Source organism: Globicephala melas, chromosome 11, assembly GCF_963455315.2.
Source record: "Globicephala melas chromosome 11, mGloMel1.2, whole genome shotgun sequence".
Classification (NCBI taxonomy): domain Eukaryota; kingdom Metazoa; phylum Chordata; class Mammalia; order Artiodactyla; family Delphinidae; genus Globicephala; species Globicephala melas.
Genome location: NC_083324.2, coordinates 21133614 through 21159480, shown reverse-complemented (window position 1 = coordinate 21159480; position 25867 = coordinate 21133614). Strand labels below are relative to the sequence as shown.

General features: G+C 42.6%; 1 protein-coding gene and 1 pseudogene across 6 annotated transcripts in view; one reads left to right on the top strand and one right to left on the bottom strand.

Annotated features, from left to right (window-relative positions):
- FRMD4B (FERM domain containing 4B) overlaps positions 1–25867 on the bottom strand; it is a 336491-nt gene that overhangs the window by 46170 nt on the left and 264454 nt on the right. For all 6 annotated transcript variants that reach the window (XM_030867699.3, XM_060308019.2, XM_060308018.2 and 3 more), the window contains 3 exons: positions 24488–24544; positions 23664–23686; positions 21–104 (listed from right to left, as the gene is read on the bottom strand). In XM_030867699.3, coding sequence (XP_030723559.1) covers positions 21–104; positions 23664–23686; positions 24488–24544 — 164 coding nt within the window. The remainder of the gene's footprint in view (positions 1–20; positions 105–23663; positions 23687–24487; positions 24545–25867) is intronic.
- Positions 4041–4550, top strand: LOC115859079 (large ribosomal subunit protein eL32-like; annotated as a pseudogene).

Sequence of the window (25867 nt, the reverse complement as noted above, 5' to 3'; positions counted from 1 at the left end):
GCAATCTTGGCGTGGCTTACCAGTAGGCAAGGGAGGGGTGCTCCTGCAGAGTTTTGGTTGGAAAGGCTGGTAATGTCTTTAAATCTTTCCTGGCATTTTCATCACTAAAAGGAAAAGTAATACAGTATGTCAGTCGTTGTTACCTAAAAGATTACCCAAGCTGGTCACCACATGAAATCTGTAAAGTAACAACAGCACACTGGGCTCTGTCAAATGTTATTGTCAGCATACATAAAGGCAGCCCCCAAATGGACAACCAACCTGATGAGATTTTGAAGTTTTTAAAAGACAAAAAAAAAATTTTAAATACTATTAAATTGCCATAATTCCATTTTCCTTACTTATAAACTCCATTTTCATTGTATATTTCCTATATGTATCTATTTTATTATTGATATATAATTATTACTACAGTTGTGCACACTTTATATTCTATTTTTATGCAGCATTCTTCAAATTTCATTATACACTTTCTCCACACTCCTGTAGTACCCTCATTATTATTTTTAGTGGTTATATAATATTCACAATGTTGGAACACTGGTTATTCTAAAACCATTCACATAGAATCACCATTCTTCATAATATCTATCATTGCAATAAAAACGTTTGAGTGTAGACCTTTCTATTACTCGTCTGTTACTTCCTTATCACTCTCTGAAATAAAATGGACCAAGTCAGCCATCTGCGGAAATCACTTGGATAGGAGATGACTTGAGGGACTTCCCTGGTGGCACAGTGGTTAAGAATCCGCCTGCCAATGCAGGGGACACGGGTTCGAGCCCTGGTCCAGGAAGATCCCACATGCCACGGAGCAACTAAGCCCGTGCGCCACAACTACCGAGCCTGTGCCCTAGAGCATGTGAGCCACAACTACTGACCCCACGCGCCTAGAGCCCGTGCTCTGCAACAAGAGAAGTCACCGCAATGAGAAGCCCACGCACCACAACAAAGAGTAGCCCCCGCTCGCCGCAACTAGAGAAAGCCTGCGTGCAGCAACAAAGACCCAACGCAGCCAAAATTAAATAAATAAAAATTAAATTAAAATAAAAAATTTAAAAAAAAGATGACTTGAAAATGTGTTTCTAATGAAATCCAAGTAAGTTATCCCTCAAATTGCAACAAGTGAACTAAAATTTACCTCATGAAACATCAGCTAATTTTAAAATGGCAAAATTCTGGGAATACAGGTAATATTTTATAATAACTATGAATGGAGTTCAATCTTTAAAACCTGTGAATCTCTATGTCATACACTTGAAACATATAATATTGTAAATCAACTATATCTCAGTTAAAAACAATAATACAATGAAAACAAAACAGAACCAAAAAAGAAGGCAAAATTCTGGTTGTGAAAAGAGAAGGGTGTGGGTGGGATAGGGAGGGTGGGAGGGAGACGCAAGAGGGAGGGGATATGGGGATATATGTATACATATAGCTGATTCACTTTGTTACACAGCAGAAAGTAACACACCACTGTAAAGAAATTATACTACAAAAAAGATGTTAAAAAAAGAGAGAGAGAGAGAAGGGTGTGGTCTTTAAGGAACTTAACAGAAGGGAGAACAGGTAATATGACCCAGTCAGGTTTGTCCTGCACAGTGTGAGAACAGTCCCAAGTATTTAAGAAGGCAGTCTCTGATGAAACAGATATGACTTTCTGGGGTTCATCAGAGCCTAGGATAAGCACATTAAAGAGTTACTCAAAATCATGATTACCCTGGTGTTCATCAAACAGCATACTGGTAACTTTTTTCCACTTACTTGCCACCTCTTCATATCTTTGCCATTATCATCTCTTTGTTGAGGTTACCAAGAGCAGCATGAAATGCACTTCTAGGGCACTGTTCCCCTCATGGAAGTCCCATCACAATTCTTCCCACGTGGTAGGTACTATTATTACCCAGACTACTTCACAGGTAAGAGTCTGAGGTTTAGAGAAGCTAAGCCTCTTGTTCAACGTCTCTCAGCTACTATGTGGAGAAGCCAGAAGGCTTCAAAGGCCAAGACCATAACCACTGCATTCTATTACCTGATTCCCTGAAAGACTCCCAGAGCAGTGTCCTGGGACATTCTCATCTCTGGCAAGGCAGAGCTCCCCTTCACCCTCACCCCTACTTATAAATGAAAACTCTGAACTGATTAGTTGCAAAATCCATCACTCAAGCATTTTTACATTAGCTTCCCCAGGGTTTGCCCCAATGTGAATCGTGATACTGAAAGAGATGAACCCCCAACTGTAGGACTAAACGCTGAACTCAAGGTCAATCTCCTCCCAAAGCATTCACTCAATTACCTAGATCAAATGTTATAGGTCAAACTAGGGAACCAAGTATGGCCTGCAGACAGGCTTTGTTTGGTCTATGTTGCACTGTGCTGGATTAGAAATTGCTCTCTCCTGTCACTTGATCAGGCCTGGTGTAACTGGTTCTCCTTCAATGTCTACAGAAGGTTTGTTTACTGGTTCTATCACCAAGTTTCCCCACCAGGCCACAGGAAAATCAGGTGAACCCACGAGCAACCTGTACATAAACTTACTTTCAGTAGGAACAGATAGAGTTGAGTGTCGCCTAGCTTAGAGACGGTATGATTTGTACCTGTCAATGCTATATTTCAAAACTAGGCTTGGGGCCTTTCCTAAAGGTGAGAGATCTGACTTTACAAATTACTCCAGGAAAGGAAAAGTCACTTGGCTCCCATTCTTATATAAGGATAAATCTCTCTATTCATTTGAAATCTGAGCAGTATGGCTTAACCACATTGACAATCTCGGGAAACTGGTTTGGGCTTCCTGAAAACCAAAATGTATACCACAATCGTATTTAACCACAGTAAAGGTCACCTGTCGACTCCCAGTAATGATATTTATTTCTCTTAATGATTTCTTTTATGCTCTGTCCTTCAAATCCCATTTCCTTTTCAAAGAGGTTGGCTTATGAATTTTTTGTGAAGGGCAAATACCTGTACATGTTCTAAAGTGACAGACTAAGGATAACACTTTTTGTTATTAATCATCACCACCAACCACATGTGTGTTATCTCCTGGGTTCATGTGAACTGTGTTCCAAGAACTCAGCCTCACATTCACTTATTTCTTTGGATTATAGTTAATTTTGTGGCAATCAAGACCTACTAGAGTAGAAGAGAAGCTGCTATTTACCATAAATTCACTTATTCATTTAGCAAATACGTATAAAGTGTAGACTGCATGCTGAGCACGTAGAAACAAGTGTCATATGACGAAGTTGCTTTTAACTTATACCAATGTAGTCAGCCAAAGGAGAGAGGAGAGGGGGGAATGAAATAAGAGGGAAATTTTATCCATCATTTTATTCAACAAGCTCATGGTTGAGAATAAGTGTGAAACGGGAGACTTGAAGTTGCTGTCCTTTAAGACAATTTTAGTTCCTGTGTCCTTAAAGCACCAGTCTCTCAATATACTGAGATTTTTCTAGTATTAAAGCATTTAACACATGTCTGCTAAACACAACTTGTATATCTAGTGACTAACTTAAGAAACAGCTACATGTTACAACTGGAGAAAAATACTACCTGTGTTGGATATACTGAAAGATGAACTTTGGCCTTCGAGATGTCACCCTCCCAAGGAGTTTTTCATTTTAACTATGCACCATTAGAACCTACCCTAGTCCTAAGATGCGATAAGACATTATACATCTGGAAATGGTGACTAAATAAATCAATAAATTACCAAACGTTAATCACAAGGCATCATCCTAAATAACAATGAATATTTACTCATTAAGACTTTTTTGGGATACTAGTCAATCACTGGGAAGCAACTAAAATGTGCATTAATAGGCAAGTGGCTTAGGGATCATTTTAAGGAAAGTTTAGACGACTTTTAAAGGAATATAATTGAATAGGTGGAGCAAAGGGATTTGGGGGTGTGTGAAACTATTGTGAATAATACTGTAATCATGGATGCATTTGTCAAAAGCTATAGAACACAGAGTGAACCATGATTTGACTATGGACTTTAGCTAATAATAATCTGTCGTCTTCTTTTCCTCGGCGCTGCCTACGGAGGTGGCCGCCATCTCCTACTCGGCATCATGGCTGCCCTCAGACCCCTCATGAAGCATAAGATCGTCAAAAAGAGGACCAAGAAGTTCATCCGGCACCAGTCAGACCGGTAAGTCAAAATTAAGCGGAACTGGCAGAAACCCAGAGGCATTGACAACAGGGTGCGCAGGAGATTCAAGGGCCAGATCTTGATGCCCAACATCGGTTACGGGAGCAACAAGAAAACAAAGCACATGCTGCCCAGCGGCTTTGCCCAGTTCCTGGTCCAGTTCCTGGTCCACAACGTCAAGGAGCTTGAAGTGTTGCTGATGTGCAACAAGTCTTACTGTGCTGAGATTGCGCACAACGTCTCCTCCAAGAACTGCAAAGCCATTGTGGAGAGAGCAGCCCAGCTGGCCCTCAGAGTCACCAATCCCAACGCCAGGCTGCGCGGTGAAGAAAATGAATAGACAGCTCGTGTGCACGTTTTGTTTAATAAAACCGTAAAACGGCAAAAAAAAAAAAAATCTGTCAGTATTGATTCATCACTTGTAACAAATGTACTACACTAATGCAAGGTGTTACTGATGGGGAAACTGTGAAGAGAGGGGGAAGGGGGAGGAGAGAGGATATAGAACTCTCCATACTTTCTGCTCAATTTTTGTGTAAACCTAAAACTGCTCTAAAAACTGAAGTCTATTAATTTTTTTAAAAAAGGTAAAAAAATAAAGAAATATACTTTAAATTAGTGGTTCTTAACTGGGGCAATTTTGCCCCTCGGGGGATATTTAGCAATGTCTTAAGACATTTTTTGACAGTCACAACTGGGGAAGGAGGTGTTACTGGCATCTACTGAGCTGAGGCCAGGATGCTACTATACATCCTACAATACACAAGATGGGCCCCCAGCAACAAAGAATTATCTTGCCCCAAATGTTAATAGTGCTGAGGGTTGAGAAACCCTGATTTGGATTATTATAAAACTCCTGATAATTCAACCCTAAAACTTCTAACTGTACTGTATCTTTCAGACTTAAGAATTTTTCTTTTGTGTCACTCTTAGACTATTAAATATTAGAATATAAATATATCTTAGATGCAACTCTCTAACAGGAGCCAAGTGAGAGAAGTATTAGAAATCCAACTGTCTAAGCCAGCTGAGAAAGGCAAGTCAAGCTGGGCAGCAGACACAGGGACTCGGTGGGGACCATGAGGAAGAGGAGAGAACATTACCCACTTGAAGTTACTTAGGATATAGATTTGACTGTGCGTGACAGAGATCAACACTTTAATTTCTCCTTACCTACAAGTTAGAGCTAGAACAGCATGAAGTGTTCAGGGACTGAGACTCTTGTTGCTTCACCGTTCGTGGGGTTCTGCTGTCCTTCACATGGTCTGAGATAGCTCACCACCATGTCCACCTTTTAGCCATCACGTAGGGGAAAAAGAATAAAGGAGGACATAGCCACTCCTTTAGGGGCAGAACCTGAAAGCTGCCCACATCCCCTAATCCCACTGGCCAGAAAAATCACAAGGCTCTTGATAATTGCAAGGGACACTGAGATATGTAGTCTTTATTTGGGGCAGCCACATGTCTTGCTACTAATATTATTACTAATATGGAGAAAAGGGAGATTGGATACTGAGGAAACAACCAGATGCCACTGCTGATGGGGAACCACCACTCAGATCAATGTAATTTCTGCCACGTGAGAATGTGGATCCACTATTGCCTAATGATGGCACTTTCTTCAAAAATAAGGCAAAATCTCAGAGTTTCACCTAGAATGTCTGAATTTTAAAATATTGCCTCAACCAAAAAACAAAAAAGGAAAGCCAAAAATAAAAAGTAAAGCATTGTGCAGGCTATATCAAACATACCTGCAGACCATCACTATCGCTTTGCAATTTCTAACAAACTAATAGTAAAGAATGTATAGGGAGGCCCTTCTCAGTTCAGCTTGGTTTCTAGTTTCAGATAATTTACTTACAGTGCAAAACATCAGTAGGGCATGAGTAAATGAGACACATAAATAATGCTGACAAATGTGGAATCTGGACCATCCCAAAAGATTACTTTCTCAGGAAAAAACACAGCCTTAATTTCTTTGTGTTAGAAAAGGTTCCTATTAATCCTCCAAATCTGTTCACTTGTGCTATTGCAAAATATCCTTTCTTGTGAATACACAACATCACTTTCTATAAGGACCTATTCACACAGGAAACTTCTAACAAGCCACCACCAATAAGGAGGTGATTGAGCTGGGGACCTGTCTATGACACTAAAAGAGGACGAAAAAGATGGCTGAGACAGATGACCTGGCAGCAAAATGGGTTAAATCGTTCCACAAGCAGTGCACAAGTAGAAACCCAAATGGCCAACAGGCAGAAGCAAGGGTTCAGCTTTATAAGTACTCAGGGAAATGCAAATTAAACCTTCAATGAATTACCACTTTGCACCCGACTGCACTGAGGTTACATGAAGATGAAGGGTGATAGGAACTCCCATCCATTGCTGTAGAATGCCCATTGACATGATCTTTTTGGAAATCTGCATACCCCATGACCCAGAGATCCTTTCCTAGGTATACCTCTAGAGAAACTTATGCAAAAGAAAAGGGTTTATAGCAGCATTGTTCACAGTAAGACAAATAAAGAAAACAGCCCAAATATCCCATAACAGTAGAAATGATAAAATTACAGTATTCATACAATGGAATACCATGCAGCAAACAAAATACAGACTAGCTTCACACAACATGATGAATCTCACGATATTTAGCAAAGAAGCAAGACCCAAAATAATATATACATCACCATCCCATGTATATAAGTTCGAAAGCAAACAAAATGAAACTACAGAGAATCATACGTAGGTGATACAGTATAAAGCAAAACAAGAAAATATGTTCTATACAGCCCAAGCACCTCTGGGGAAAAGAGGGGATTTTTACTGGGAAAGGGGGGTCCACTACACAATGGGGGTGGGGTGGGATCCTGGCAACATTCTTCATCGGGTGCGGTTACGTGGCTGTGTAATTTCTAATTTGTTATTTAAACCATTCACACATGTTTTACACATCCTTCCGGGTGACAGAATTCACCTAAAACTAAGTCAAATCTGGTTAGTGGGTGTAAGGGAGGGTACTGATGAGCAAGCCCGTTGCCATTTAGGAGGCAAGTGTTTCAAACACTGGTGCATTATTCTTAAGTTAACCCTGATCATTTCCAGAGTTTAGAACCTGAAGGATTTCACGTTTGAGCGGACTGACAGTAGCTGAGTGCTTATTTGTTCACCCTCCGAAGAACCCCTGCGGGGGAATTTGCCTGGGAGCCAAGGCCACGTGGATCCACTGAGCTGGCGGAGGCAGCCAGGTCTGGCTTGGGCAGAGAAGGCCCCTCCTGGGGCTGACAGGCAGGCAGCATGGGAGGCTAGGTTTATATGAATGAGGATCAACCTCAGAATCCCAAGGGAGGGCCTCTAAACAGCCGGGAGGTGAGCAAGCCTGGACGGAGATGTCTCTGCCTCGTCCCAGCAGGAAACGCACTCACCCTGTCTGGACGTTCTTTTTTTTTTTTTAAATTTATTTATTTTTGGCTGCGTTGGGTCTTCCTTGCTGCGGGTGGGCTTTCTCTAGTTGTGGCTCGCGGGCTCTGGAGCGCAGGCTCAGTGGTTGTGGCGCACAGGCTTAGTTGCTCCGCGGCATGTGGGATCTTCCTGGACCAGGGATCGAACCCGTGTCCCTTGCGTTTGCAGGCGGATTCTTAATCACTGCGCCACCAGCAAAGTCCTGTCTGGACGTTCTTGACCCGAATGCAACGGAAGTGTTATTTTAAAGACGAACTTGACCAGAACTGCCAAGAGGGACTGCTTTCTCCAGGTCCTAGCCAAAGACAATGCCCATAAATCTACAAGACTAGCTCCTTCTCAGTAACAAACCAGAAACTGCTATTCTTCATCCTATCAGCAGGAATTCAGATGCCACAATGAAGAACACTGCGTTTTATCTAATTATCTAGGCTGATAATTAGATTAAATACCTGGTAATACCTCCTTTAGGTATTCCAAGTTCCTATTCTGACAGCTTTCTAGAAGGAAGCGGCCCATGACCCACCATTTAGCCACCGCAGCTCTTTTTCCCGTGATGATTCCTTTTGGCATTCCCAAGCCCCTTTCACGGGCTCTTGTTTTTCTTTACTGACCGCAAAAACCCTGTAGGAATGTGCCAACCTCACTCATTTTTGAGAGAGCCACATGGCTGGCAGAGCTGAGGCCACCCTTTGTGTGCGCTGGAGCAGTTGTGTGGAAACAGCCACCCCCAGCAGATGTGTGCACCTGTTTGTGCCTAATTGGGAACTTGCCCACAGTGACAAGCAGCCACCTGCCATTCTCAGGCTGGAGGACGAGGGAGTGCGTGCAATTAGTAAACTGTGGTGCTGGCACTTGTGGAGCAAACGGATCACTGAATGAGATCCTCAAAGATGGCAGCTGTCAATGCTTGGTGTGGAAGCACCCTTCGGTTTCTAGGACAGTTTAAAAAAAAAAAAAGCCCAAGCCCCAAACTTCCCTTTTCTTTTTGATGCTAACGCTCTTCCTTAACTGAAATTGCAAGCAAAGGTGCCTACAAAGCACGTTACATATAATGACCCAATGGAAATGAGCGTAGAAACATCACCAAGACATAAATTAAGCTCTTTAAAAAGTAACTTGGGACTGGAGTCTTGCATGAGTATAACTCATGCATATGCAAATGTAAAAAAGCTATAGTTAATGCCTGTTGAACACTCAAGATAAAGTCTACCATGTAGCCTAAGGGGCCTCCAAGACCGCAAGCAAGTTGTCACAGCTGGGAGCTCTATTTAATACTGTGCTATGTGCAAGCTAAAGATTTACTGTCTTTAGGAACTGGTGTAAATTAGAAACGTTTGCCAGTCTTCTGGAGTTGCCTGTACAGAGGCTGGTGACAAGCCACTTCCTTATCTATGCTTGCTAGAGAGCTGGGGTGGCCGTCAAAGTTTTGCACTATACTGAAGGAATGGTCCATGGCAATGATCATAACGGCCAGAAAAACTGTATTTAATGTCTGTTAAATGGTGTAACAGGTGTCAACTCAATTACTAAAGCATTCCAGCTGGATCCAGTGTTTAAGGAGGACAGCTTGCTTAAACATGCCATTATTAGAAGGATCTTGGATACTGAATAGAAACACTAATTTCCTCAACTAATCTACCAGCATTCATCAACACCTTGGTCGTTAGCAGTTTAAGGTATGTTCTCAGTTTACTTAGAGCATTTGCTCACTGGCCAGATTACCTTCACATCACCCATTTTTAATTTAAAAAAAAAATCATGTTTCTTTCAGTTATCTGGGAACTTGGCCTTCAGTGATGAATCTAGTTTATTATCTCCTTGACTTAATAACTAGGGAGTTCTAACAGTAAATTTGTCTCCACTAATTCCTAGGTAAAGGGATTTTAAAGGTTGACAAGCATGAGAAAACACAGGAGTTCTTTTACAATCCCCTGACTAGCAGCATCCCTATTATCTGAGAACTTGTTAGAAATGCAAATTCTCGAGCCCACCCCAGACCTACAGAATCAGGAGGGCAGAAGCTGGGACCCAGCGATCCGTTTAATAAATGACTTGAGAACCACAGGAACAGAATAACAGAATAAACACATCATAAAACAAAGGGAGATTTTCAAGCAAGAGATAGCAATCTACAGTTTAAAACAGGAAAGGAGGTCAAAGAGGCTGAGGACAGCCCAGGAGGTTAGTTTCACAAGACTCTTCGAGGCTGAGCCAGCAGTTATACAGAGTGGATACCTTCATTCAGTCCCTAAAAAAGAAAGGCTTTGAACGACAGCTCACACTCACTGAGCATTACTAGGTTTCAGAGACTGGACAAAAACCTCTCTCTACAGGTTATGCTATTATCACCAGCATCCCCATTACATAGATGTGAAAACTGAGATTTAAGAGAGATTTAAACTCAAACGGCAAGAATGTAGCAAATATGGGGCTTCCCTGGTGGCACAGTGGTTGAGAGTCTGCCTGCCGATGCAGGGGACACGGGTTCGTGCCCCGGTCCAGGAGGATCCCACATGCCACAGAGCGGCTGGGCCCGTGAGCCATGGCCGCTGGGCCTGCGGGTCCGGAGCCTGTGCTCCACCACAACGGGAGAGGCTGCAACAGTGAGAGGCCTGCGTACCGCAAAAAAAAAAAAAAAGAAAGTAGCAAATATGACTCCAAGCCTGTGCTTGAACCACTCTGTCTAACTCCTCTAATTCCAAAAAGAGACAGAAAATGGGGGGAGGAGGAGGTGAGGAGATGGAAGGCTTCTGCCAGCTTAACTCGAGGCTTCAGAATTTATAATTATAGTGGCCTCTCATCGATTCTACTAAAGTTAGTTTCTGGGACTTCCCTGGCGGTCCAGTGGTTAGGACTCCGCGCTTCCACTGCAGGGGGGCATGATTCCTGGTGGGGGAACTAAGATCCCGCATGACGCACGGTGTGGCCAAGAAATAAAATTTAAAAAATAAATAAACAAAAATAAAGTTAGTTTCTTCGGTGAGGATAGGCTGCATTTTTTCAACCAGATAATCTGGATTAGCCAAAAACTGGATTAAACCACAAAGATCTGAACACGGATAAGAAGATTGAATATGTGTTATCACTCAATGTTTCTTAAACCCAACCAAAACCACTACAGGCTATAGTTGTCCCCTGATAGCAAAGATACCAAATTTAGTTTTAAACAATTTGTTTTAAGAGCCACAAAATCAGACCCGTCATTTTCAGCAGAATTTTAAAACAGGGCACCCAAATCCGCCTGAGCAGCCCAACACCCAACAAAGTTTCCTTAAAACACACGAGGTGTTCCTGATGCCCGATTTTTTAATCTTGACTAAAAAAATTCACAGTAAAATATCTACCCCTGTCGAGTTCTCTCTTTTAGAGAACAGAGGGCTTGGGAGGTGCTGCAGAAAGTTGGAAACAAATTGTCATCATTCATAGTCAATCATACACCAAGGCAGAAAGCTAGGGCTCAAATCCACCCCATTCTAAAGCCACCACTGGTTGTTGCAGTTTAGTCAAACTGCTCACAGACTGAGACGATTTCATAATAGCTAAAATAAAGTGCCCGCCTCACTTTCCACCCCTCCACACCAAACCCTGCCAGCTGGTTTAGGCAAGCTGATTTGGTGTGTCCGACCCTGAGTTCTCAGGGGGAAACAGGGCCCGCTGATGTTAAAGACTTACCCAGGGGCCCCTCGGAGAGGTGGCGCTAGATCGAGAGGACCAGTGGCTGCTTGTCTGGTTCTCTGGACTCCAGGTCAAAGTGGAGCAGCCGGGGAGGAGAAGGAAGCAGAGGAGGGAACTGGAAAGGCAGGAGGAGGCCGGGGGGAGGGGCCGGAAAAGCCAGGCGGGCTGGGCCAGACCTTGCCCCCTCTCCTCCCAAGTCACAGGGTCTTTCCAATCTTGGAATTTTCTTCCCACCGCGTTTGAACAGCTCTTGATCACGCCTCAAGCCAAATCAGGTGGTCACCATTTGCAGAGCGGAAAGTGAGACCTGAAAGGAGCCCTTCTCCTGGCCTCCCCCTTAAGCTAGGGATGCTCCCCCAGCACTTCTGGGAGAAGGAGGGATGCCCTCCATTCATCTTAACCCATTGAAGCTCCTTCCCTGGGGATCAGGCGTGAGCACACATTTCTAGGCTGCCTCTGGTTTGCAGCTCCCTCTGACCACTCAGCCCCTTCACAGGACAATAAATGAAACTCTTGTGGCTTTAAAGGAGACTGTCCTGGGCATGTGCTGTGTGGCAGACAAGTGCTCAGCATTTTACTTATACAAAATACAAAAAAAGAACTCATTTAATTCTTATGGCGAACGTAGATGTAGGTGCTATTTCTAACTTACAGATAAGGAAACTGAGGCTTAGAGAGGTCACCTGGCTGCCCACTGTCCCACCAGAGCTGGCACATGGGCAGCCAGGGTTGGGACACAGGCTACTGCAAAGCTGCCACATACTTAGAAACAAATCAACAGAGCAGCCTACCAGCTGGCCCTAGACTTGTAATGTGCAGTAATAAGGTAAGGACTTCGAACTGGATACAGTCCCAGGTCTCCATGTTTGTAGGACGTTTGTGGTCTTAGATAAACTAACCTTTGTGAGCCTCGGTTCCTCATTATAAAGACAGGGATAGTGACCTGTCTTATAGGGTTCTTGGGAAGATGCTATGAAGCTATGTTGCTATGAAGGCACCTGCCTATGTTCAATAAATGTGTTCCTTCATTTCTGATCACAACCCATGAAACCAACAATTATAAACACTTTATTTCTACCATTCTCAGAACAGGCTGCGGGTGGATTACTACCACTGAGAAGAATCCCCAGTGGGCGATCTTAGATTAGAGTTGCCAGATTAAATATTTAGAACACACACTCAAAAAGTTATTCGTTGTTTGTTTTATTTGCTCAATCTGGCAACCCTAAGGGCTGGTAATAAGCCACATGGGAAAAGAACTTTGGAAGGGACTTGGCAAGTCCCAGGTTGTAAGTGGCTTTAGGATTGGTTCAACAGAACCCACAGTAACTGGTGGAATTTCAGCCTTGAAACTTGCTCCTCCAACATCATGACCAATCCATGGAATTTGTGTCAGATCCCCCTCACCTCAGCACTCTACCAAAGAGACAAGAAACCGGTGTGCGTTCTGGGGAACACAGCGTCCACTCAGCTAGAATTCCGTTGCTGTTAAATTTCTGTCTGTGGCCTAACTTGTAACAAAGGACGAATTACTCTGTCCATCTGCGGGCTTGATAGGGATCAACTGTCAAACTACATTTTTTTTTTAAGTCTAAAGAATTTCTAATAATAATGAAAATGTGATGAGAGATTTTTCTAAACATTAGTCAGCTTGCCAAGGACTCTGATCCTGTCTACTTTGAAACTTCAACTCTTTTAGAAGAAATGTAATCCATAAGGATGACTTTGGCTGAGAATTAGGTTAACATGAAAATTTGTAAATATTTAAAATAAAAACATTTTAGAAATTCAGAGAGACAGAGGGTAGAATGGTGGTTGCCAGGAGTTGGGGGGAACCCAGTGAGATTCCAAGGTCTGAGCCAGCGCTGATGACATTCCATTGCTGCCAGAAACAAGCTATGAAGAACTGTCTGGCATGTGGGTCCAGGAGTTCGCCAAAGTCTAACTGCATTTGCATTATCAGCCCAAAGCAGTAGATACTGTTAAACATCTTTTGGATTCACTCTTGAGGAATTATCAAGTGGAAAGGCTGAGGAGAAATTCAGAGGATGGGGGTTAAAATCCAAGTACCACCATATGTGGAACAGATATGTGACCGTGATCACTACGTCTGTCTCCACATCTGCAGAATGAGGATCTCAATGGCTATAATTTGAGAAGCAGATGATAAAAGTACACAGGAATACCTGGCACCTAATAGATGATGATGAAAGCAGGGTGCACAATGGTGGAGTGAAAAAAGCATGACCTCTGCCATCAGATGGCTTGAGTTCAAACCCTAACTCCATACGGTAACCAGCTGTATGACTTGGGCAAGTTACTCAACTTGTCTGAACCTCAGTATCTTCATCTATAAAATGAGGCTAGGGACTTCCCTGGTGGTCCAGCAGTTAAGACTCCACGCTTCCACTGCAGAGTGCATGGGTTCGATTCCTGGTCAGGGAACTAAGATTCTGCATGCCGCAGGTTGTGGCCAAAAACAAATAAATAAATAAATGAAGTACAAAATGTAAACATCAGGAAAAATATTTAAAAAATAAAATGAGCATAATGATACTACCTAGCTCATATTGTTGATACCAGGGTAGCAACTGAGTATTTAGGAAGCTTTTAAAAATGAGTATTCCAGGTGCCAGGCACCGTTGTAACCCTTTCACGTGCATTTTCTCTCTCGATTTTCACAGTGCCCTTATGAAGTCAAGGTTGTTACTCCCCGTGCTTCAGACCTGGGAGATCAAACATAGTGAAATCAGAAAAGGGTAAGAGGTTCCCAGACATATATGCAAAAAGGCTGTTTTGCAGAATTCTGTGTGGTTCCAGCTTCCTCAATGGAGTACCCATTTAGACACCTACAAGAGGACCCCTTCTTTAACAATCCATTCAACACCCGGGCCTTCCCAATGCTTTACAGTTTTCAACAGCCAGGACCAAGCTACAATTTGCAAGGCCCAGTGAAAAATCAAAATGTGGAGCTTCTTTGGGAAAAAATCATGGAGAATTTCAAGATTTCGAGACAGAAGAGCATCAAACCAAGAGTGGGGTCCTTCCGAGCAGGGGGCCCTGTGTGACTGCACAGATCACACACCCATGAAGTCTGCCCTGCCAACAGCTTTTTCCCTGGTAGGTTTCCACTGTCTTAATTGCTTCCTTTCTGCCTGCCCAGCCTCAGGCGCCTGTGCTGAGAACTGAATGAGCCTGTTCACAGAGGCGCGCAGGCCCCTGGGGGCCAGCAGGTTCTGGGCAGGGCCTCCCATATACGGGGGGGGGGGGGGGGAATCACAGGCTTGCTGCTCTGGGGTGGCAGGGAAGGGCTTTAAGCCTTGGTTTGGGAAGTTTCCGTTAGGCCAAGTGGGTAGTGTTCCATGAATCTTACATTCATTTTGAAAAAGGATGCAGTGCAGGAGATCTCTAGGTCACTGTGCTAAGCTCTGAGTTTTTTAACAAGACAAAATAACATTTAAAAAAATTCTGACATAAGCACTATATCTTCATTTTCAATAAATGAAAACACACTGACATGCAAAGAAGGAAAATTGTAAACATTTCTATCCCCACCATCCCGAGACAACTGTTAGTCATGACAATAGTACCAGCTTAATTTTTTTTACCCCTACCATAAACCAGGCAGGGCACAATGCACTATTAACACTGTATTGCACATCTGAACGCTGCTAAGCGAGTAGATCTTAAACGTCCTCATCACAAGGAAAAAAAAAGTTTTGTAGCTATGTATGGTGTTGGATGTTAACCAGACTTATTGCGGTGATCATTTTGCAATATATACAAATACTGAATCATTATGCTCTATACCTGAAACTAATATTACATACCTCAAAAAAAAACATATCTCAATAAAAAAAATTTTTTTATAAAAGAACTGTAATTATTCCCACTTACAGATGGGAAACTGCAGCTTGGAGATGTTCAGTAACTCAGCTAAGATTATTCACCAGTGAGAAGTGGGCTCTGGAATCCAGTTCAGCTTTGCCTAACTTCAGAATCTACTCTACAACAGTCTATGTGGTAGAGAGATCTGTAGGTGTGCAGAAAGAATATACTAGAACTTCTTTCTTTTTTTTTTTTTTGGCTGTACCACGTGGCTTGCAGGATCTTAGTTCCCCGACCAGGGATGGAACCCTGGCCCTAGCAGTGAAAGCGCTGAGTCCTAACCACTGGACTGCCAGGGAACTCCCAATACTAGAACTTCTAATGATATTTATTTTTATTCATTCTTGGAACATGTTACTCTATCTCTTTCCTTTTGATACATTACTCTTTTGACAATAGTTTATAATGTATGTGATGTCAATATAGTTCTACATGTACATAACTATATAATTAAGTAAATAATTAAAAGTATATGCATATTGAGAATGAAAGGGGCTGTATGAACAAAAAAATTGAGGGGCTCCTGCACGATGCTACAACTTAAGGACCAGTTTTTATATCTGTATCATGTATTTGAACATATTGGTATATATAATTTTTTTATAAAAATGGATAATATATATATGCTTTTTTCCTACTTCCTATATTGTAATCATTTTTCCATGTCAATAAATATTCACCTACAACAATATTTTAATGTAAGTATTGGGCTCCTCAAGGATTAATTTTGGTAAGTAAGATCTGATGATGTAGAACAAGGATCTGATATCCATCCTCAAGTCCTATGCCTTCACCCCACCCCCACTCCAATGAACAGTAGAATATACTTAACTATCTGGAAGCCAGGGATTCTTCTTAAAAATGCATCTCTCTTCCCAAAAGAACTGAAATCAGGGTCTCAAAGAGATGTTTACCTATTTTTGTTCATATCAGCATTACTCATAAGAGTCCAAAAGTGGAAGTACCCCAAGTATCCATCCATGGATGAATGGCTAAACGAAGTGGTATATACATACAATGGAATATTAGCCTTCAAGTACAGGCAATTCTGACACACACTACAACATGGATGAACCCTGAGGACATCATGCTGAGTGAAAGAAGCCAGTGACAAAAAAACAAATACTGGGGCTTCCCTGGTGGCGCAGTGGGTGACAGTCCACCTGCCGATGCGGGGGACACGGGTTCGTGCCCCGGTCTGGGAGGATCCCACGTGCCGCGGAGCGGCTGGGCCCGTGAGCCATGGCCGCTGAGCCTGCGCGTCCGGAGCCTGTGCTCCGCAACGGGAGAGGCCACAAGAGTGAGAGGCCCGCGTACCGCAAAAAAAAAAACAAACAAAAAAAAACAAATACTGCATGATTTCACTTCCATAAGGCACCCAGAAAAGGCAGATTCATAGAGACGGAAAGTAGAATGGCGGCTGTTAGAGGCTGGGGGCGGAGGGAGAGGGGTTATCACTCAATGGGCACAGAGTTTCCATTTTGCAAGATGACAGATCTTGGAGATGGATGCGGTGATGGTTGCACAGCAATGTGGATGTACTTAATGCCACTGAACTGTACACTTAAAAATGGCTAAGATGGTAAAACAACAACAGCAACATCATCTCAAATGCATCTCAGTATACTAGATGGGACTTAGTGGAACCAGACTCCCAAGTACTGAGTCTCCATTCTGTACCGGGCACCCTGCAAGGTGCTTGATCTCACTCAATCCTCACAACGAATCTCCGAAAGAAAAGGGACCTTAGGTTCAGATGGCTTTAAAACTGCCTCAAGGTCGCACCACTAGCAGATGAGGAGGGCTTGTTTCACTCAACCTCATGCCTGCCTGTCTGAGTCCAGGGCCCAGGCCTTTCTCCAGTGTCTCTTATAAAGGATGTAGAAGGACCGTGGCTCAGGAATAAAAGGAAGGCCGGAAACTCAGTCTGCCTCCATCACAGCCCTCGCTTGGTCCAATGCCTCTCACGTTGTAGGTATTAGGTGTTCAATCTACAGGAGTGAATAAGGTCGAGCAATGAGAAGAAGACAAGGTATTCCAAAGGCACTGCTGACTGCGTGCTCATTTCCGGCCTTCTCCCTCTTAAGCTATGTCCTCAAGTGACTAATATTAGCCTCGGGGCCACTCCAGTGATAACACCACTTACCATGGTAGAGTCCACTGCCTGCTGTCCTCACTGCCTTCTATCAGGGACAGCAAGGATCCATGGAGGCCTCCTGATACAAGTGTAAGACAAAATGGTAAATCTGAGATGGTCAGGGAGACCTGGGGACTGTAGGTCTGGTCCTGTCAACCTGAATTGTCATGGATATGTCACTTGTTAGTTCATCAGCTATGAAATGAGGGTTCCAATTCATAGTATTGGGCAGCCCTAACATTCTCTGCACAGAGCAGATGAAAAAGCACCCACTGTATGGGATGGATGATTCCTTCCAAATTCAGGGCTCTTCAGAAAAAGCAAGTTCAGAACTTGATGAATGTTTACCCCAAGAGTTACTGGAATTAAAATCGAGGGATGCAATAATCTGGCAAGGAGTACCAAGAAAAGGTCTGCCAAAACTGCTTATCTTGTAAAGGCATTTTAATACTGAGCTTTCAGCAAATAAATAATCCCCTGCTTCACAAAGTGAAGTCCATAGAACACTGCTCTGGCAGGAGACTCACACATCAGGGACAAGTAAGTGTTGGAAACACTGTTTATGTGTCTACTTCTGGGAGACCCGCCACGCACGTGAGCAGATTCGAACTTCATCGGAAAGAACTCTGTTTAGCTTTTTTTTTTTTTTTTTTTTGCCCGCGCCGTGTGGCATGTGGGATGTGGGATCTTAGTTCCCTGACCAGGGATCAAACCCGTGTCCCCTGCATTGGGAGCGCGGAGTCTTATCCGCTGGACCACCAGGGAAGTCCCTGTTTAGCTTTTAACCACGTATTTCCCACACTTATTTGCCTGTGGTTCCCTATGTGTTCTTACCTTGTTTGTTTATTCAACATAGCAACTCTACACATCTGGCCAAGCCATGGGGAAATGTTAAACCATAATATGGTAATATAAACATAATCCACACACCATCGCTTAATCTCACTTGTAACGTGGGAATAATATTCCACCAACCTCATGGATGGAGACAATGAGTTAATGTTTGTAAAACATGTTAAACAGCCTGACACGTAGAATTATTTACCAATCATTAAAAATAAATGAAATATTAATGCGCTGAACTGATTAATAAAAGAACCTATGTGTATCTTTAAGTCAAACCTTAAAATAGAGTCATGACACCAGGAGAGAGAAAAGCCATTTCTTAATAGGTTTTTCACAAAAGTGTTTTGCTGATTCATTACAGCCCTGGCCTGAAATCAGACAGAAACGTTAAATTTCTGTCAAGTCAGCCTTCTTTATTCTGCCAGCAAGGAAGGTAATGATTCTTACAGTAAATACAAAAAAAGGAGATACAAAAAAGGAGACTCCTGACAAAGGTGGAGAGCATGAGGCGTGGAGTCCTAATTGGGCCACTCTCTAAGCCATGTGACCTAGACAGTCAACTACTTACTCCCTCCAAAGCTGATTCCCTCTCTGTAAAATGGGGATACCAGTAGCGCCTGTCATCACGGGATTGGTGGAAAGGTTAAACATATTAACAATAATAATAGTAATACCAAGTAATAGAGACAAAGAAACTGAGTTCCAGAGACGTTAGTTACCCACAGTAATACAGCAAGTGCCTGGGCAATTAAATTCCAAAGCTCTTGTCTTCACTCCTGCCTCCCCATTGATGTGAATAAGGACATACTCAGCACAGCACCTAGCCCACGGGAGCTGCTATTTTTATCATTGTAACTGATTTTAAAGGTCCCGGAAATGGAATGATATTTTAGAGCTTCAAGTGCTCTAGAGGTGTAAGAGTAGAAGTTCTTTAAAGTCTTTGCTTGTTCCCCCCTCCCTTCATTAACTACTCTCTAGGCATCCAGAGAAGTTCCTCTCCCATGGGAAAACAGCTGTTCCCAGTAGCACAGCTGTAAATTGTGAATTATTCCTTCCCATTTGAAGCTAGGTGACAATATGCCTTCATGGTGACCCTGTACTGAATTGTAAATTGTAGTCACTCACTCTTTCTTATAAGCAAAAAGTGCCCTAGTCACATAGTTCCCTTAGTAATTTCCACCTTTCAGGATCTTAAAAAGAAAAGAAAATGCTTTGCTTTTACAAACTCATTTGCGGCTGGCTCAGTGATGAAACCTTGCCTCCTTGCCGTGTCAGCTTTCAGGAATCCTGTGTTTGTCTGTGTTGTGTTACCCGAGTAGCTTGTTATCTTTGCAGCTTAAGGGCTGACTTGGAAATTCAGGCTGTCAACTATTTAAAGAAAAAAGTCCCCATGCCACTATTTTAATTAACTTTCAGAGAGCAAGGTTTCCTACTGGTCATGATAATGTTAACTTAAAATACTCAAGGAAACAGGGCAGGAAACAAAATAGGGGAGGACTGTTGTTTTTAAAGGCATTCTAGGAAGAAGAGTTTGAGCAAAGCCATAAAGGCGAAATAGTGAAAGCATGTGAAGAAAAGAGAAGAGAGGCAGGAACAGATATTAAGGTGTATGAGCAGTAGAGTGTGGGAGGTTAAAATGTATAATGCAGATTATGGGGGACCTTGAATGCCAAGTTAGGGTTTTGGAAGATGGGTGTCTGTGCAATGAGAAACTGTAAGAGGTGTCTGGAAGTCAACAACAATGATCGCATTTATCTCTTAGTAAGATACCAGGGGGTTATGTGCAGGTGGTAGTATACAACGGAATCAGAACAGATCTGGGAACTTACTGGCTATGTGACATAGTCTCTTTGGCCCTAAAATTTCCATCTATTAATTTGTTAAATGGTGATGATAACAACTGTGGTGGGAATTGAATGAAATCAGGCATTGACTTTTAAAATAATGTCACAGAAAGCAGGCAAAGAAACAACACACACACACACACACACACACACATCCTTTTACAGTCAGGCTGAGTGGAGGAGACTAAGGGCTGAGAAAGCCAGCATTCTGATAAAGACAAGGAAAGAAGGGAGGTGTCTGACAGATGGACAAGAAGGTGGGAGGGAAAAGAGAAAATCCTTAGAGATGATTCAAGAGAGAATGGTGGTTACTCAAGGGGAGACATTGGAGGAGGAGTTGGTCTGGGGGCTGGGATGGTGGCGGGTTCAGCTTTGGAAATTCTAAATTTGAGAAAGAAGACCATATTCACGAGGAGTGGGTGGACCACAGCAGCCTCAAGAATTAGGTGTTCAATCACTGTTTTAATTGAAAAAGCCACATTGCCCTGGTCTAGGAGGGTAATAATTGGGGACTTTTTCTGATCCACAATCAAACCTCAGTGACGTTCTAAAAGCTAAGAGCTGCAGCCACTGACATGTAAACAAACAGAGAAGTGGAATTCAGAACTGCCACGGAGGTAGCTCTTGATAGAAAGTCAAATTTCTCTGGAAGGAAGGCCCCTGCCTAAGTACCTCTGCATCCTAGTTGCCTAGATGGGTGCGGACCCATTTCAGGCATTTAGGAGACGTCACTGGATAAAGCTATGAAGTTTGTATAATTTTAGTTTAGTGGTATCAAGAATGCATAAATTCCATTTCAGCGCTTCATACTTTGCCTCCTTTGAGGAATTTCCCTTTGCTTGTTCGCCACCTGAGAAACATCACTTAAGAAAATAATCACAGGGACTTCCCTGGAGGTCCAGTGGTTGAGACTTCACCTTCCAATGCAGGGGGTGCGGGTTCGATCCCTGGTTGGGGAGCTAAGATCCCACATGCCTCAGGGTCAAAAAACCAAAACATAAAACAGAAGCAATATTGTAACAAGCTCAAAAGGGACTTTAACAAATGGTCCAAATCAAAAACTCTTTAAAAAAAAAAAATCACAGACAACCCCAATCCCAACTACACAAAGATGTTCATCAAAGCATTATTTATATCAGCAAAAAATGGGAAACAATTCATATTTAAGACAACAGGGGAGTGATAAATTATGTCCATCAATTTGATGGAATATGAACGTGGAGACTGCAGGAACCGTTCTAAGTACTTTGTATATATTAATTCATTTGGTCATCATAGCAATTCTGTGGGGTGTATACTGTTAGTATAAGTCCCATTTTACAGATGAGGAAACTGAGGCGTGGTGAGTTTAAATAACTTGTTCAAGATTATATAGGTAATAAGTGGCAGACCTGGGATTTGGGTGAGGCTTTCTGGTTCTAGCATCTTTACTCTGATCACTACACCACACCGCTGCATGGTATTTTTAAATTTTTGGCCTGATTTTCTTAAATTAGTTTTATAATAGAACTTTGGAGGAAAAATATACCCTCTCCATTCAGGGGAGGAGGAGATCAGATAGGGAAGGGGTGGTGACAGTCAACCAGAATTCTGCTTCATTATATACCCAATGACAAAAGTTCACATTTCCTATTCTTTCTTTCACCCTCATCAGTAATAACTAATGCTCGTAAAACAAACTGTCATCTACAAAGTCCTTAAACATCATTCGTAGCCTCAAAACTACCCTGCCAAGTCCCATTTTCCTTAATCCCAATTTACAGATGAGAAAACTGAGGCTGAGAACGGACAGAGGGCATTCAGGGTCATGGTGCTAGTTTCTTGATTCCTAGTCCCAAGCTCCTTCTACTACTCAGTGTGGTTTAGACAATTCCAGAACAGTGTCCTCCATTTCTTTAGTCTAGTAATCACTCAGGAAACCACCAGGAACACACTGAAATTAAGGAAAAGGATTGGTTTGTGCTTGGCCAGACTGACTCACCAACCTTGAAATCCTAGGGCTAAAACGTCTGTACTACCCAAGGACCGTTCCTTCTAAGCCTTCTCCTGCCATAGGCAAGCGATCTTCCCTAAGGAAGGTTTGTGGAATCAATCTTTCTCTTTGATTCTTTCCCCTGACACGTGATTACAGCTTCTTCAGACCCTACTACATCTCAAAAGCCTCTTCAGAGGTTGCCAAGAGATGGGACAGGATGATAATGATGAGGGCAATAATGATACTATAATAGTTAATAATAATAGCCAAAGCGTATAGAGAGCTTGCTACATGCCAGATACCGCCCTGGGTAATGTTTACATACAATTAATCTCACAACAGACCTACAAAGGAGGTACCATTTTCCTGATGAGGAAATGAAGCTCAGAGGGTGTCCATCACACGCTTGACCGGGAGAAAGTGGGGGAGGAAGGGTTAGCGGTTCACAGACCGCAGAGGCTGAGCTGTTGGCTCAGAAGCCCTCATTTATAAATCAACTTCAGACTCACCCCCTACACGATGGAATTCCTCACATATCTGATCTTCCTAGGAAACATGGCTCCTCCAGGGAAGACAACAGTGGAGAACACAGCCGCTCTTGATGTTAATGACCTAGAGACTAATTTATCCTCTTTTCATGCTCTGACATTTTCTTTTAATTAAAAAAAGTTCGGTGTTCATTGATCTTTATGAGTCCTTCAAAGCATATTTCCTAACCTAAAATTTTTTAAAAAATAATATAGCACAAAACAGAGCTAAAAGGAGAGTGTGGTGAGTGGATCATGGCGTGCTAAGTGGAAGCCTCAGTCATTCTACCGCATTAAATGGGCAGATGTGGAAAGTGCTTGGAGTTTCTGAGGTGAAGCATGACTCCATGAGTGGACGTTTTCAAGCTTGGAAGGCATTACTTGGTTATCAGCCTGTTCAGCACACTAGTCAAAGCCTTGGCTGGGAATGAGTACTAGTTGATCTGTAAATAATCTACAGGTAAAGGTTAACCAGCAGTGGAATATTAACACTGTAGAGGCGAGGCTTTGTGGGTCGTTGGCCTGTGAGCTGCTTCGAATTGGAGGTCTTGCCTCCACCTTTAACCCTTTCTACTACCCCCACGCAACTATTGCATTAAAAGAACAGAATGGAGCAGATAGAGGGTGAATTCAAATATAAACACTCTCTGACGATTTGGCCAGTTAGGCAGTTAGAACCAGTAAGTGCCTCGGTGGCAACAATACAACTGTTAGGTCAAATATATGAAGGGTGAGGCCCCTTTAGGGCAGCTGCAAAAAGAAAGCCCCTATTAATCCCTTAACTAAGCAGCTGATGGATTTAATCTTTTTGTGCTTATGGTATAATTCTTTAAACACAGGATTATTATAAATTTAAAGAATCAGCACGGGCTACCCAAGTTTTTTATAGATTTCTTCGTCTTGCTCACAGATGATGGAAAATAGAACTTTGGAGGACTTCTGAGTACAATCTGCTGTCACTCTGGCTTGCAAAGCTTCATTCCCGGATTCATTCACAAAAAGAATAGGTCTCTATTTGAAGAGGAAAGAGACCTCAGTCTCTCGCCTGGGGATCTACTTTCTTTTGCTTTGCATCCATTGTTATTTAAAATAGCATTAAAAGATTCAGCTAGGGTTATTTTGCATAGTAATATTCGAAAAGGAACCATACCTGGTGTAATCCCCTTTGGCTTCCTGAAATAAAAAACAAATATAGATGATCAATTTGTATTGATGGTGATTAAGCTAAAAGAATTGTACTCCTGATCATTTTCCCCTCTTAAAATGCCTGAGTTTTGTTTTGAAAACTTTTTCACAAGGAACACCTTCCCTACATATGACCCTGGAGAAGAATGTGGCATTTAAGAAATCGTTATTACCCAATAATTATTTCTTGTTTTTAACAGAAGAGACAAATCTATCTGAAAAAGCATAGATGATTATTTCTCCTTTAATGTTCTGAAGATCACGAGATAAAGGCCTGTCCTTCGGAGCAGCACACTTTTTAGTCTGGCCTCAGACTGTTTAAACCATGACACAGGTAAATCAACACATGCCATTTGTTTTCTTTTTCTAAACCAGCATGGAACACACTGCTTTTTCAGCTACATGTGCCTTTAAGAATTAAAGGGCTCTTTAACTCCACCTCAAGAAAAAGTATACAAAAGTTACTAAATTTAAATGCAAATTACAGCTGTTGTAACAACTGCAGCCTCCCAAATTCAAGCCACCGGGAGCTCTTTGCCAGCAATACGGTCTTAACTCTTCTTCCTCAGTGAAGTCTAAGTTTCATTTTCTTCTGAGACATATCACACTCTCGCTCATGCAATCCACACTAAAACAGAAAACAGTGGCTCACATCTTATACTGGCAAACAACCATAAGGCTTTAAAAAGCCGTCAGCCACTGGCCCATGCAAAAGATTCAGAAGGGCAGGCAGTTCACAAAACCCAACAAACAAAAGGAGCGGGTAAGAGGCAGTTTGTCAGTTCTTACCTGTAAAATAAGCGCCGCTAACCTGAAGATAGTTTCGCTGTCTACTTCGATTTGCCCCTGTCGGTGGAAAAGGAAAGCATCACTGAACACAGGCTGCCCTAGGTCGTAGCAAATGGCTGTGGAGTTGGGGAAGCTGTCACAGCTTGGTACCTTCAGTTTAGGATTGAACGCAGATCATACCATTGCAGGGGGAAGGGAGGGGGGCGTGGAGAGACGTATCCAGGGTTAAGGGGAAGCCACATTGTGTGTGTGTGTGTGTGAGAGAGAGAGAGAGAGAGAGAGAGAGAGAGGGCGCGCGCGCCAGCACTTTAATTAGCTGTGGGAAATTGTGTTTTGAGAGCAGTATTCTGGAAGGAACACACATGACTTTGAAACTGAAAATTCAGACAGCTTCTAAATGAATAATTTTTACCTCTCTAAGTTCATTTTGAAGCTCTGCTTTTCTTAGATTAGTTTGCTCAGTGTTTTCCTGTGTCATAGCAGTTATTTTGGTACACACACAATGCAAATATTATAAAAAATATAAGTTCTACTTCTGTGTCAATGAGACATTATTGAATTAATATTTATACTCTTGTAGAGAAAATGTAAGCCTTAAGAACAGGTTACAAGGCTTCCCTGGCGCAGTGGATAAGAATCTGCCTGTCAATGCAGGGGACACGGGTTCGATCCCTGGTCCGGGAAGATCCCGCATGCCATGGAGCAACTAAGCCCGTGCGCCAAAACTACTGAGCCCGTGTGCCTAGAGCCCGTGCTCCTCAACAAGAGAAGCCACCGCAATGAGAAGCCCGTGCACCGCAACGAAGAGTAGCCCCCTGCTCGCTGCAACTAGAGAAAGCCCACGCACATCAATGAAGACCCAATGCAGCCAAAAACAAATAAATTAATTAAAAATTAAAAAAAGAACCAGTTACAGAAAATGCTTGAGATAAAAAATTCTGTTGCTTTATACTGAAGTTTGATGAACCCTAATTTATCATTTTTCCATGATTTTATTTTATTTTTTCTATTTTTTAACATTTTCATTCCCAGAAGGAAATCTGGTACTCACTCGACCCTCCCCACCACCACTTTATTTATTTATTTATTTATTTTTAATATTTTATTTATTTATTTTTGGCTGCGTTGGGTCTTCGTTGCTGTGCACAGGCTTTCTCTAGTTGCGGCGAGCGGAGGCTACTCTTCATTGCGGTGCGCAGGCTTCTCATTGTGGTGGCTTCTCTTGTTGCGGAGCACGGGCTCTAGGCGCACGGGCTTCAGTAGTTGTGGCTCACGGGCTCTAGAGCACAGGCTCAGTAGTTGTGGTGCACAGGCTTAGTTGCTCCACGTAATGTGGGATCTTCCCGGACCAGGGACGGAAACCCATGTCCCCTGCATTGG